General features: G+C 42.3%; 1 protein-coding gene across 1 annotated transcript in view; it reads right to left on the reverse strand.

The window, feature by feature from the left end:
• Positions 1-3427: 3427 nt before the first annotated feature.
• Positions 3428-14146, reverse strand: part of UTP25 (UTP25 small subunit processome component) — a 28827-nt gene continuing 18108 nt past the window's right edge. The window contains exons 7-12 of the mRNA XM_067565019.1: positions 12496-12715; positions 10506-10708; positions 8983-9165; positions 7521-7633; positions 6769-7014; positions 3428-3811 (exon numbers count right to left, since the gene is read on the reverse strand). Coding sequence (XP_067421120.1) covers positions 3565-3811; positions 6769-7014; positions 7521-7633; positions 8983-9165; positions 10506-10708; positions 12496-12715 — 1212 coding nt within the window. The 3' untranslated portion in view covers positions 3428-3564. The remainder of the gene's footprint in view (positions 3812-6768; positions 7015-7520; positions 7634-8982; positions 9166-10505; positions 10709-12495; positions 12716-14146) is intronic.

Below are 14146 nucleotides of genomic sequence, written 5' to 3' on the forward strand. Positions count from 1 at the left end.
TGTTGGAGACCCTAGACTGGTGGTGCACCCCCCACAATGTATGTGTAGGGATTCCCTTTTTGGCACCCCAACCTTCACTATGTCTGGTGACGGATGCTTTGGAGATGGGGTGGGGAGTGCACCTGGGGAACCTAAGGACCCACGGCCTCTGGTCCCATGCAGATCTCTTACTTTATATCAATGTAAGAGAACTGAGGGCAGTTCATCTGGCCTGCCAGGCCTTCTAAGGTCACCTGGAAGGCAAGGTAGTATTGGTCATAACAGACAATATGACAGCAATCAATGTTTTACATAAAACAGACAAGATGGATCTCCCTCCTCTTCCCTCTGTCAGGAAGCCCTCAGACTGTGTGACTTCTGCATCACTCGATTGATACACCTGGAGGTGTCGTACCTGTCCAGGACTCCGAATATGTTGGCCAATAGCCTCAGCAGGTCCTCTCTCATTCACAGGTGCTCGATCCGCCTGAATGTATTGAACAGTGTCTTCCATCGGTGCGGTGTTCCCCACGTGGACTTATTTGCCATAAAGCTCAACAGGAAGTCTCTGCAGTTCTGCTCCTTTCAGAACCACAGCTCAGGGTCCATCACAGATGCCTCTCTCATCCCAAGGACAGGCCAGCTGTTCTATGCCTCATCCACAGGGTCCCGCGGAAGATCAGACAGGAAAGGTCTGGGTAATTTTGATAGCCCCCGCTTGACCTCGCCAGCATTGGTACTACACTCCTTGACCTCTCTGTGGACACTCCGATCACTCTACCTCTCCTCCCGGACTTGATCACTCAGGAGCACGGCACCTTGCGGCATCCCAATCTCAAGACACTGAACCTCACAGCAGGGAAGTTCCATGGCTGAACCCCATGGAACTAGCATGCTCAGAATCAGCTAGGGTGGTCTTCCCTGGCAGTAGGAAACCCTCCACAAGGGCCACTTACCTAGCTAAATGGAATTGGTTTTCAGTTTGAGCTGCCCGGAAGGATATCCAGATCTCATTGACATCAATTCCACCAATTCTGGACTATTTGCTACACCTGAAGCAACAGGGTTTATCTGGGTCATCAATTAAGGTTCAACTGGCAGCCATTTCAGCATTCCATCCCTGAGAGGCAGGATGCTTAGTCTTCGCTAACCCTTTGGTTGCACGTTTCCTGAAAGGTTTGGACAAGTTGTATCCACCTACACATTTGCCAGTTCCCCAATGGGAACAGTCTTGTCCTATCAAGACTGACGGGACCACCGTTTGAGCCTCTGGTAACATACTCACTCCTCTATGTATCCTGGAAGGTGGCCTTCCTGGTGGCCATAACTTCGACCAGGAGGGCTTCCAGACTCAAGGCACTGACATCAGAGCCTCCATATACTACTTTCTTTCAGGACAACGTATAGCTTCGTCCCCACTCAGCCTTCCTTCCGAAGGTGGTTTTGGAGTTCCATGCAAACCAGGACATCTTCCTCCCAGTTTTCTACCCAAAGCTAGATGCTAATAGTCGGGAGCGGAGGCTGCATTCACTGGCTGTCAGGTGTGCCTTGGCTTTTTATATTGAAAGAACCAAACCATTCAGGAAAACAACACAGCTCTTCATAGCAGTCGCAGACAGGATGAAAGGGCTTCCAATTTCCTCTCAAAGAATCTCTTTGTGGATCACCTTGTGCATCAAAACCTGTTATGACTTGGCGAATGTGCCTGCCCCAAGTTAATGGTCCATTCTCCCAGAGCACAAGCATCCTCTACAGCTTTTCTGGCCCAGATACTGATTCAGGATATCTGTAGAGCAGTCACATGGTCAAGCATTCACACCTTCCCTGCCCACTGCGCTATTACCCAGCATGCCGGAGACGATGCTGCTTTTGGCAGAGCAATGCTCCAGTCTGTGGGACTCTGAGCTCCAACCCCACTTCCTACGATCTGGTTTGCGAGTCACCTACTTAGAATCAACATGAGCAAGCATTCAAAAAAGAAAAAACGGTTACTAATCTTTCGTAACTGTCGTTCTTCGAGATGTGTTGCTCATGTCCATTCCAAGACCCACCCGCCTTTCCCTCTGTCAGAGCCTGCCAGCAAGAAGCAACTGAAAAGGCAGGGCCCTATATAGAGTGCATGGAGGTGCAACTCCAGGGGGCACCAGAGCCAACCCTAGGTACTACTGGGGGAAAAACCTTCCAGTGAATTGTGCATGCGGCATGCACAGACCTACTTGGAATGGACATGAGCAATACATCTCGAAGAACAACAGTTACAGAAGGTTAGTAACTGTTTTTTGTTTATTAAAATATATTAGCCTGTCGCGACACAGTTTAATTAAGGATCAGGTGAAGGAGAGGAACTCCTCAAACTTTATTACAGTATGGACCACACCTTAGTTGTCTTGAGGGCATTTCCCCTCCCACTTTGGATCACATAGACCACCAGCCCTTACATCCACAATCAAATGATATCCTTATGGCAACTACAAATGCTTATATGGAAAAGTAACATTTAATGACACTTAATTCCTGGAAACAAAGAGAGGCAAGTCCTAACTGAAGCCCAAGCTCTGGGACCCTTCCAGCCTGAGCCCAGAAGTCTAACCAGCAATGAAACAGCCCCGCAGCCTGAGACCTGTGAGCCTGAGTTGGCTGGAACGCGCCAGCTGTGGGTTTTTCTTTGCTGTGTAGACATACGCAAAGTAAATTTGCAAACTGTCTATGAAGTGTTTGATTGGTTTTCAGCAGTCTATGCTTGTGCTTTGGTGATCATGTAGCTAGGTGTGCACACCGGGGATCTGCACACACAAGGTAAGTGGGCTGAAGAGCACAACTCTGCATTTAACTTTGAAAATATAGCCCTAATAAAACTTAAACAAGCATTAGGACTGAAATTAGCATCATAATGATGGTATGTGGTGAAATTTGGACCATTTAATCAGCGTGAGTACAGATCCATTAACTCCTATCCCACACTGCTACCAAAGGCTAAGTCAAGGTGTGTTCAGCTACTCACCCAATAACAGGCTTAGGCTTTAGGGGCCCCCCCGCTTAGTGGCTCTGCCTATTTCCTCCTCTCGACTGATGGGCAATGTGGGGTATAAGTAGTGCAGACTGTCTTGCATGAACATTCTCAACATCTGGCAGAATTTCCACTAAATGAGTAAGTGGACAGCTGCCTTTGATGAAGGGACATAGGGAGATTCCTATGACAAAGAATGGGGAAAAGGGAGTGCCATGGTTTAATGACAGGGTATTTTTCACCCCACAACTAGTTACTAAATATTTTCCTGTATGCAGACAGAGCATGTGGGGTAAGGTAGCCAAGAAAGTGTAATATTTTTTTTAAACTTGTTCACTTGCACAAAAAAGAAGCACATGTGCTTTGCTTAAGGTACCTTTTACATCCCTCCTTGGCTTAAGTGGGAGTATTTAAATATACAAATTAACCCTGTGAAACAAATTCCAACAAAATATTTTTATACATTTTCTCCTCCTACAACTTATTCTCATTCTTATTTTAAAAAAACAGCATCAAATGTTTATGTTAGACAAAAAAATCCAAGTCTGTACAACAAGAGTCTCCGTTCGTGACTTTGTTCATTCATTTTCTCCAGTAACAAAAAGGTGCACATTTTTTGTAGACTGCAGCATTTGAGCGGCACGATCTACACCTACCACAGCAGCCAACTTCTGAGCATCATACTTTGAATAGAGAACAGTACAAGTCCAAGTAGCTTCCTCTCCACTGACTGTAGCCTTCAGCATATTACAAACCTCGCTGTAGAAATGGGGGTAGGTTGGTAGCTCATAGAAAATGAGGTTTCTGATGCCCTTTATCAGGTATCTGAATTAGAGAAAAATACAACTGTCACAACCTTGTATTCTGCAATCTGGTTTCAGAAACTCTATTTATACTGTCCACTTACGAAAGTTACACAGTAAATTGAGGACTCAACCCTGTGAGACTTTGAGGTCTCCCATTTCCCACTGATTTCTATTGGAGTTAAGTGCACTCAGCCTCTTGCATGACTGAACTCCGCGAGTCCAATGCTACATCCACTGATGTCTGGGAGTCTTGGCATTGACTTCAACAGAAGCAGGCTTAATCCTCTTAGGTATTGGGCACCTCCTGGAAAAGTGCTAAGCACCATCAACTCCCTCTGCACTTAAACTCCTTGGATTTAATCCTAATATAGTAAAACTTAGTCAAACTAAGACCCCAATCCTGCAAAAGGATTCACGCGGGCAGACCCTTGTGCCCCTGTGGTGTCCAAATTAAGCCAGTGCAATTCCATGGGGATATATAGATCCTGTTGCTGGGTCTGGGCTTAAATTTAGATAATAGGTTTTTTGGATCTCTCCCCCACCCACAGACATGCATCACTGAAATAAAACCCTGTCTCTTAGCTAAATAATCTTTCTTACATCATGGTGGACAGCCAACATTTTACAAAATGCCCCTTTGCAATACATTAGGAATTACTAGAGGACTATAATGTAGACTGCTTAAAATGTCTAATTGCTTAAAATGCTTTCACTATGTCCCAGTATGTAACAAGGACGTGGCAGCCCTTGCCATACAAAGGACTGTTGGAGTCCTGGAACAATCTTACATATGTGCTAGTCAGGACTAAAACTGGTCAAGAACTGGAATTTCCATTTCAAAGAAAATTCCAACATTTCCAAAAAAAAAAGAAATGTTCCGGATCAGAACAAAAAAACCAAAATGTCATACAAAATGAAAATTAAAACTGATTCAGGATTATCAAAATGTTTTATTTTGACTAATATTATGCATGCATGCATGTAACATAATGTATTAAATATTTGAATACAATAAAAGTTTAAATGAAATTAATGGAAACATTTTTATTTTATTCCATTGAAAATTTCATCAGAATTGATATCCAAATATTTTACAGGAAGGTTTTGACTAAACAGCATTTTTCAACAGAAAACTATTCCATCAAAAAAAAAAACTGTGACCAGCTCTAGTGAGGACAAAGTAAGTTCTCTGAATAGCCTTGACTTGTCAGTTACATATCTGGAATTTTTTTTCTTTAAAATCCAACATTAATTTAGTTTTAATGCTTTTTCCTGGACTATTGTGGAGCGGGAGAAGAAATTAACTACAGAAATACTCCAAAATATATATTAAAACCTCAGAACAGTCACTCTGGGAAGCTGCCACACTGCCAGCCCAAGCGCTCTGCCTGGCAGAGTCACTGCATAGTTTACTGCATCAATGAGAGGACTTGAAAACTAGAAATTCCAGTTCTAAACCCGGCTCTGCTAGCATTTCCTTCTGGGGCCTTCAACAAGTTCTTTAACCTCCCTGCTTCAGCTTCTCAAATGTGCAAAATGTAAATATTAATTATTGCATCTCTGCCACACAGGGAATTTATGGAGAATGAGTTAGTAGTTGTAAAATACTTTGAAGATGCAGGGCCAAATTTTGCCTTTGGTGTAAGTCAGTACCAACTCTGCTCACTTTGGCTCCTAAAATGCTAAGTATTACTATTTCAAGAGTGTTACTTAGAATACGGGCTTAACCGGAAAAGCTATATTCTAAAAGGGCAAGAAGTCTAAAGTATGGTGGGTGGGAGGGGAGAATCCTCAAACCAACAGCAAAAAAACCAACACAGCCTGATGGATGAGCGTATTATTCAAAATAGCAAGACCCTTATGCTTAGATGTGGGATCTTGAAGAGATGGCTCTGCAATACTGTAAATCCAAAGGATGAAGCATGTGAGTGTTTCAGGTTAATTTCTAGCACATAAAGCTTACCTGTTCCCAGCCTTTTATTAAGCTGAGCCCTAGTCTACACTTACCTGGCGATTTGGCGGCAGTCGATGAGAGTTACGCAAGCTACACAGAGTAGCTTGCATAACTCCCGTCAACTGCTGTGCTTCCCTTCTGCGTGGCATCTTCACTGCACTGTGCTGACGGGAACATGCAATGCTACGCCACTTGAGGGGGCGGTTTACCAGCGTCGACTTCTGGATGGACTGAGCAGGTCTTCACTGACTGCTCAATTGATCCAGACAGGTCGATCTGATGGTGGCGACTTTGCTGCCGTCAATATAGACATACCCTGAGATTTTCAAGCCAGTTTATATCCTGCTGTACCCCGGCTGGAGAGTCATGCGGGGACATTCTTCCTCAGGCAATGCTGGGGAGCACTGAACAGTTGTAGGTGCTGTCTTTTCAATGTGATTTAGCAGAAACCCTAACCACTTGTGCTCAATAAGAATCCCATAACCTTGTACACAAGGTTAGTTTCATCAGCCCCTGGGTTTGTAGCAGAATCCCACTTCTATAACTTCGGGTTGCCTATCTGAATTTCACAAGTAGTTTCAACTAGAAAACTTATTATGGTCCACAAAAAACTTTTTCAGTAATCCTGCTGTCATGGAACAAATTCCATGTTCATTTCCAGAGGTGAAAGGAATTATCCTCACACAGATATAGACTGTGATGAAAGATACTATGAGGCCAATTCTGCATGGTGCTGTGCTCCTGCAGATGTCAGAGGAACATCTCCCAGCATTAAGCCCTATACAAATAAAGGTATTATTAAATACTTAAGGGGAAACTTGCGATTTTTGTTTATGTTAGTATTTCATGAATCTCCTACTTCAATCTAAGGATTCCCCAAACAGTTTACATTGGTTCATGAAACAGAATACACCATCACCTTATTACTGCTAAGCTTGGGGATAGCATGCATTCATGGGTCCAGAATTTGCTCTCAGATTTCCACATGTGCACCTCAGAGCAGAATCTGGCCCATGGCTTACCTTTTGTAAAAGTGAAAGCGTTCAGTGAAAATTAAGAACTGCTTCTCTCCCTTGAGGAAGAATTGTCTTGCTCTGGAGATACCAGATTTTTTGGTGTATTCACAGATGTGTGTGAAATTCAGCTCTTCCCTCTTGAAATAATTTCGAAGACGCACATAGTCGAAATACGATGGAACATAAATAAGCGTGTGTGACATGACTGCATCGCGATACTCAGGCAAAATCTTGTCAATGAAGAACTGAAACCTGGGTTAAGACAATGCACACGGATATTATCCCGAGTCAATATTCATCCTTCCAACATCTAAATAAGCTTTCTTAAGAATGATCAAAACAAACAAAAAAGAACCACACCAACCCTCCTCCCCCAAAGAAACTCCCATAACCTCCAAACATTATTATTCTGTGTTACAGTCAAGAAAATCTTTAAATTGACTAAGATTTCTAGACTTGAGAAGGTTTAAGTACACAGCTACATCAGTGCAAGGGTGCTATGATGCTGATTATAATTTTTTTAAAGAAAAATAGGGGGAGCGAGGACTAGGGGAGAGGAAAGCACCAGTGCATTTATTTGACCCTGCAATGTCTAACCCACATTTGATGAGCAATAAGCACACGTGTTACTATTTCATTTTTTATTATTTTTAGGCACACCAGCCCTATGTGCTCTAGAGTGCACTATATTCTTCTAAACACAGCATTTGAAATGGCAGGCACTGGGGCATAGCAGAATGGTCTGGGTGACAGATTACCTTGCATCTATTACAGAAATAGAGCTTTCCGCTTCCAGCCTTCGAAAGACATGAGGAAGCTGTACCACTACCAGGCTAACAGAGCCGATCAAGGGTACGTTCCTTACGGCTACCTGCAGAGGCAAGTAAAAAAGTTAGAGAAGTAGTAAAACATAAATGGCGTTTAAAAAGCCTTCACATTCTAAGCAGTTTTCAGTTAATGGCATACTCCTTCAGACAACAAATGAGGCTGTTTTGAACAAGTCAATAAAGCACTACTGCTAGCACCACTTCTACACAGTGTCTGAGTAAGGATGGCATGTAGGAGGATGTAAGATACATAACATGGCATCTAGGAGGATATGGGAATGGGAAATAACTTGCTGCTTATTTTATGCCTTTTGCTCATCTTGGACATGAAAACTGACTCGTCATTTTCACTTTCTGGTTCTCATGGATTGGTACAGTGCGGCAGGGTTTGGCTGCAAGCAAGTTAGAGGGAATGTAACTTGTAAACAAAAACTCCATTGAAACAAAAAAACTCTAAACTCTTAATAGTAAGGTTTATAAGATTCAACACAAAACCAGTCCCTAAAATTTGACCTGAAACTTTGTCACATCAGGAGTCCACATCAGGAGTCCACATCTGTAACTACTCTGTTTGCACAGTGCCTACCACAATGGGACCCCTTTCTTGGCTGGCTCTTAGACACTGCCATCATAAACACATTAAATAAAAAATCTAATAGGTATAATAAAATTGCTGGGGATAACAATGGTTGCTTAGGACAATAGTCTGCCATTGGAGATAGTTCTTAGTGCAGGCTGCACGATTATGTAGATTAAAAACTGATGTGGATAATATACTGGCACATGTACAAACAATAAGAATTTCTATTGCTGTTTCTTCATGTTGAAGACTAACACGGCATCTTGTCACAGGGTGGCTGACCCTTCTAAAGGGAGATAAGTTGCATCACATTGGCCTGAGACCTATTTGCATCCACAGTGAAGAAAATGAATTGTCACTTGACTGCCATGTGACTAAACCATGCCTCTGGGACCCAGCCTGAGGGGGTCAGAAAAACAGAAGCCTGTGGACAGTCAAAGGGGAAAGGCGGGAGTGAAGCTGCAGGATGAAAGTCTCCTGCAGTGGTCCCTGAGGAAGGGAGTTGTGGTTGGGTAGAAAGTCCCAGCTGGAGGTTTTGTTTTCCTTTTGGAGAGAAGGCAAAGAAGGCAGGATAGACCTTGTGTCTTCTCCAGAGGCTCCGAGAACAGTCAGAGGCAATATCTCAGGGATGAGGGGCTGGTCCCACTGTAAGAGGGGGTAGAAGAACTTCCGGTGTTTTGAGTTATTGAGGGGAAACTGCGGCAGGGTGCAGCAAAGCCAAGCCAGCACAAGAGGGCGCACAGGAGGCAGCTGACCCTGTTACCCCATTACCTCCAAAATCGAAGACAGTTATCTGTCTGTCCATGAACTCACCTGCCCTCTGTAATTGAAGCAGTGTTTATTGAAGATAGAGTTAATCTGGGGATCTTGAAGAGCACTAAACAGTAGTGTCTGACGATAATACCTTGACCAGTTATTCAGATTCAGCATGCGCACTCGTGAAAAATCGACACCGTGGGACTCCAAAGGCAGGAGGTTGAGGTGATTCATCAGGTGCTTTAGAGATAAACACATGTATGTAATTGTATACCATGAACACACAATTTGCAAGTAAGTTATCTGCACTGTGAAAGGGAGTGGAGGTGAACAAATCAGCCTACAGCATAACAGACCAGCAGCCTCCCAGAAGACAGCTTTCTGGATCCTGCTTACTCATCAAATGAATTTTAGTCATTTACTAGATTTCTTTCTATAGGACCTAATTAAAAGTCATTAGCATCTCAGACTTTAGACAGACACTTAAAGTGAGGCAGACTTCAATCTCGGTATGGTCCCAGCTCCTGATTTCTTCCACCTGTGGTAAGAGTATTTTTCTTTTTACAACTTGGGGCCAGTTCCAGAAGCTCTAGGCCTAATCAATAAAGCCCAAGTAGAACCCCCCCTAACACTCAGTGAGAATTATGAACATAGATGGTAAATTCATCCCTATGTAAAGGAGATGGCACCAGGCCTAAATGTCACAGCAGTGAATTTCACACAGAGAAACCTTCTGGATTGGTATCAGTTAATACATTTTTGTTACTATTCAGTTTTACGCCTTTTTCCCCCAGGACACGTTTGTTAGAAAAGACACTCTCCAAGCTCACTTCTGAAAGCAGTGTTAATGGTGTGTCTTAATTCCCAGGAAGTTATACCCGGGCACCTTAGTAGGGCATTTCAGTCCAGCAGTCTCATGGAAAATTGTTTTGATTTAATACACTGAACAATGTACATGTTTTCCTGAAAGATACAAAGCTAACATTTTTAAGTAGTGATTTAAGGGGTGTTTATGAATTACCTAAATTTGGAAAGCATAGGGGTGTTTACCTACCGAAGTCAGGAAAGAAATTGCATTCTGCCTAAGTGCCACACAAAGTTATAATTGGATACAGTATTCTACTTTATTTTCTGACCAGAAACGTTGTGTAATGTTGCTGTAATCTGTCAACCAGCTGCTATGCTACTTCTCCCAGAAGTGGGTGAAGCTATCCCCATTATCTTCCTCATTGGGTTGTTCCAAAATTTAATCAACATTTGTGAAAGTTTTCACAGAACGTTGGATAAAATGTGCTACAGAAATGCCAAATACTGAAACCTACAGAGTAAAAGTGCTGAGTATTACTGAAATCCAAAGAGAGTCATAGGCCTAGCAGACTTCAGCATGCATCTGATATTCCAGGACAAGATTACTTTTAGCATGGGAAAATGTCAGTGAGATAAAACATTTAAGTGTAAGGCAGCGAGAGAGAATGAAAATTTGTCACAGAGTTTTATTGCTAGGGATGAATTATCTCGCTAGTTAGACATTGTGCAGCATGCCAAACAAACAAAGTAATATTTGGTGGAAAAAAACCTACCAGAATATGCTCCCAATTCTGCATCAGGTAAACATCTGCTTGATCAATTATAAGAATTTCTATTGACGAGAGGAAATCAAAATCTCTCTTCTTCTCCCCCTCTGCTCCAATAATGGTTCTCAAACCCAGGGGAGAGGCAATGATGATATCGGAAGAGTAAAATGGTGCATATAATCGCATACTCTTTTGAAGAACAGCAACTCCTGTCCAATAAAAAACAAACAGCAGTATTTCCTTAGTAAATATGTTGGACATTTTGATCACTGTATTTCCTTTCTCCCCAAAGGGTCATGGAAAGGGAAAAAACTCCACATTCCCTCTCCTCCTCCTCCACCCCCACAGTTTATACCCTTCTCCTTTTAAGCTTTTTGTAATCATTATCTTCCTTTGTTCAAGAAGGACCGGATGGAACAGCTTTAAAAATATATCAATACCATTCACAGATCCACCAGCAGTTACTACAATGCAACACAAAGCACTCCCTCCCTTCATAAAGGCAGGACGACCCATTCTGCTCTCATTTCCGTCAATGCCAGTTTAGAGTAACTTCATGGACACTGGTTCTACGCTAGCATGATTTAGCAGGCACGCTGGGCTGACCTAGATGTGTTTCTTGTGTACCAAATAAGGCGATGAGTTAGTTATCCATTTCATGACTACACCCTTGATAGTATTTGGGCCCTCAGCTTTCTGAGCCAACGTCAGGCACTTTGGGTGGAATTACTGACCTACTGAAGTCAAAGCAAAACTCCCCTTGACTTCAACAGGACCAGGGTTTTACCCCTTGTATGTTTTGGTTAAATAAAAATAAATTTAAAAAACAATCACTGGAAATTAAGCCAATGAACTAAACTATCACAGGGCATAAAAACACAAGACAGAGTTGCAATTTAATGCAAAAAAAAAAAAAAAAAATTGACAAATATATATTTTTTAAATATTTAAAATAATAATGAACTAGTAGAGTTTAAAATGCATTCCCTATTCCATGCTAAAAAGAATGTTAGTGCCTAGATAACATGGTGATGGATGTCATCATAAATACTGCTGCAAGATGACAGATGATAATTTCATCTTTATCCAGATGTGCATTTCTTCATAGCTAGTAGGTGAATCACACAGGCTTTTGCAGGGGATGGGATGCTGAAGAGAGTGATTTGGCTGCAGAAAGCAATGTAACTCTCAATAAAACACAGCTATTCACATGGGGTGTAGGGGAGGGCAACTGCTTGCATTTCCCACTACATGATCAAATATCTCTGAATGCCAATTTATCTTTCAAGAGACAATAATACTAACAGCCTCTTATCATCTGTGAAGATAAGCTTGAAAAACCACCTATTCATCATGGCATCAAGCCACAAGCTAATTCTCTTCATACTGAGCTACCAAACCAGCATGAAATTTCAATTTATTAAACGGTCTTGAAATTTTCTGCTCAACCAATATTCATACTCACTGCCCATCCCTTTGCATGCATGAAAGCTCTGCTGGAAATCTCATGCAATATAGTACAAAATTGCTTTGCTCATTACAGAATTTCTAATTTTCCTCAGGCCATTACTGATTAATAATTTCAGTGCAAACAAACTGATTATAAAACATCTATAGAAGAAATTATAGTCATTAGTGGTGGAAAAGATCCATTATATCAAGTCCATCCTTTCTCTATTGCTATATAGATTCCCTCAGCTCCAAGAAAAGATACACTGGGTTTTCAAATTATATTTAAACTTGATCTTAACCAAGAATGTCACCAAGAATTTCATAATGACACACACACACACACACACACACCACACACACACACACACACCTGGGATGAAATTTTCAAAAGTATCTAAGCCGCATTTTAAAAAGTGATTTAGGCACTTAGGAGCCTAAGTCTCATTGGAAGTCAATGGAACTTAGGCTCCTAAGTCATTTAGGAAAACTGTATCCCTGTTCTTTAAGTTTTAAAGCTAAAATATTGATCAAATGATTTTATTACCTATCCTGAAATGGTCATCGATGTTGCCGGCAAACACAGCTTCATAATCTTCAGGTCTTTTCAGGTTGGGGGGTTTCTCATCTGGATCAGAACCAAACTCCCCTTTGAAGCGCTTTTTGTTACTTACATCTATTTTTTTTTTACTCCCTGCCTCGAGGAGGCTGATGAAAATCTGCACCACCCGTAAGGCGGATTCACGAAAGGGCACTACAATCAGCACCTGTATAGACCAACACAATTACAAAAGGATAACTTCCATGAGTAAGGACGTCTTCTCTAGAAAAGAAGGGAATCCACATCACCCCATGAAGCACAAAATAGATAGATATCTGAATTTTATTTATTGTTATACACGGTACTCGTTACTGTGCCATTTGGCCACGTCCCAGTGATTAAAGGAAATATAGGTCCCCTGCAAATAAATTCCAAACTAAAGGGTTGTGCCTGAGAGATGAAAGCCTGACTGAACAGAGAGATGCTTGGGTCCTGAAGCTGGCTCAGTGGTGCGTTTCAAGATGCACTTCCACTAAAACAGGCCCTAGCTGCTGGCTCTCAAACACCTTATTGTAAGCCAGCTATAAAGTGACTCAGTAGATGTAGATTCCCCCAGCTCCAAGGAAAGATCCATTGGGTTTTCAATTTATATTAAACTTGATCGGGAAACGCAATGAGTAAATTTAGCCCCCTTTTCTGTGGCCAAAGAGGAACCCTTGAAGTGGAACTGGTGAAGTTTTGCTGTACAATGGATGGGGCTGGATGCACTGGTGTTTACCCCCGACCGTGGTCTGGAGCTCAGCTCTGCAAAGGGCACTCTAGTCATTAGCATGCAGAGTATGGACAAGACAGGGGCACGAGCACCAGAGGATTGTCACTCTGCAAATCCTGCTGTTCTTCACCCACAAACTAGCAAAGGCCCACACGCAGGTTATCCAGCCAAATGGCTAGAATAGCCTCTACACAGCTACTTGGAGTAGGTGCTGTATTGGACCCAAGTTTGGCTCTAGTAAAAGTTAAGGCACAAACACTCAACATACCTAACTATTAATATCTAAATAAATTGTTAGAAGAAAAAATCCCAAGCCAGATGTTTTTAAAAGGTGAAGTGATCTGTCTATAATGTACCGTGGCGATCCAACACTAGGACTTCTAAATGAGGCCATTTACACTTCCCGTGACAAATCAGCGCAAACTGAATTGAGCTGTCCATCAAACAGTTTGTGGTGGCTTTTTGATCTGCTCCCCAGGAAAAGCATAATTTAATTGAAAGACAGCTCTAATCTGAGCCTCATCACCAATGAAAGTGAAAAGTGGCCTCATCAGAAGCTGACTGGATCCCCTAAGGCCAATACAGATAGTTCCCTGCTGATTTTTAGTTGACATAGCAACAGTTATGTAGTAACAGCAGAGGAATGTTGGCCCCAAGTTATGCTGCACCAGATACAAAGAATGCCTGAGGCAAAAGTGGGACCTGCAATGACAGTAGCCCTTGAGAAGCAGAGGAAAGGACTGGGGACTCATAAGGCTTTGGCTGAGGAGTAGTGGCTGTACAGGACTGTCTCCACAGGGCCTAAGGGCAGCCAGTGATTTTCTGGGGCAGTCTGTACAGATGTTGGCCTACAACAGCAGCAAGTGTAAGTGTACGTTTTAAAGG

The sequence above is a fragment of the Emydura macquarii genome, unplaced genomic scaffold, assembly GCF_026122565.2.
Source record: "Emydura macquarii macquarii isolate MOO-44397 ecotype Brisbane River unplaced genomic scaffold, CSIRO-AGI_Emac_v2 contig_2676, whole genome shotgun sequence".
Lineage (NCBI taxonomy): Eukaryota > Metazoa > Chordata > Testudines > Chelidae > Emydura > Emydura macquarii.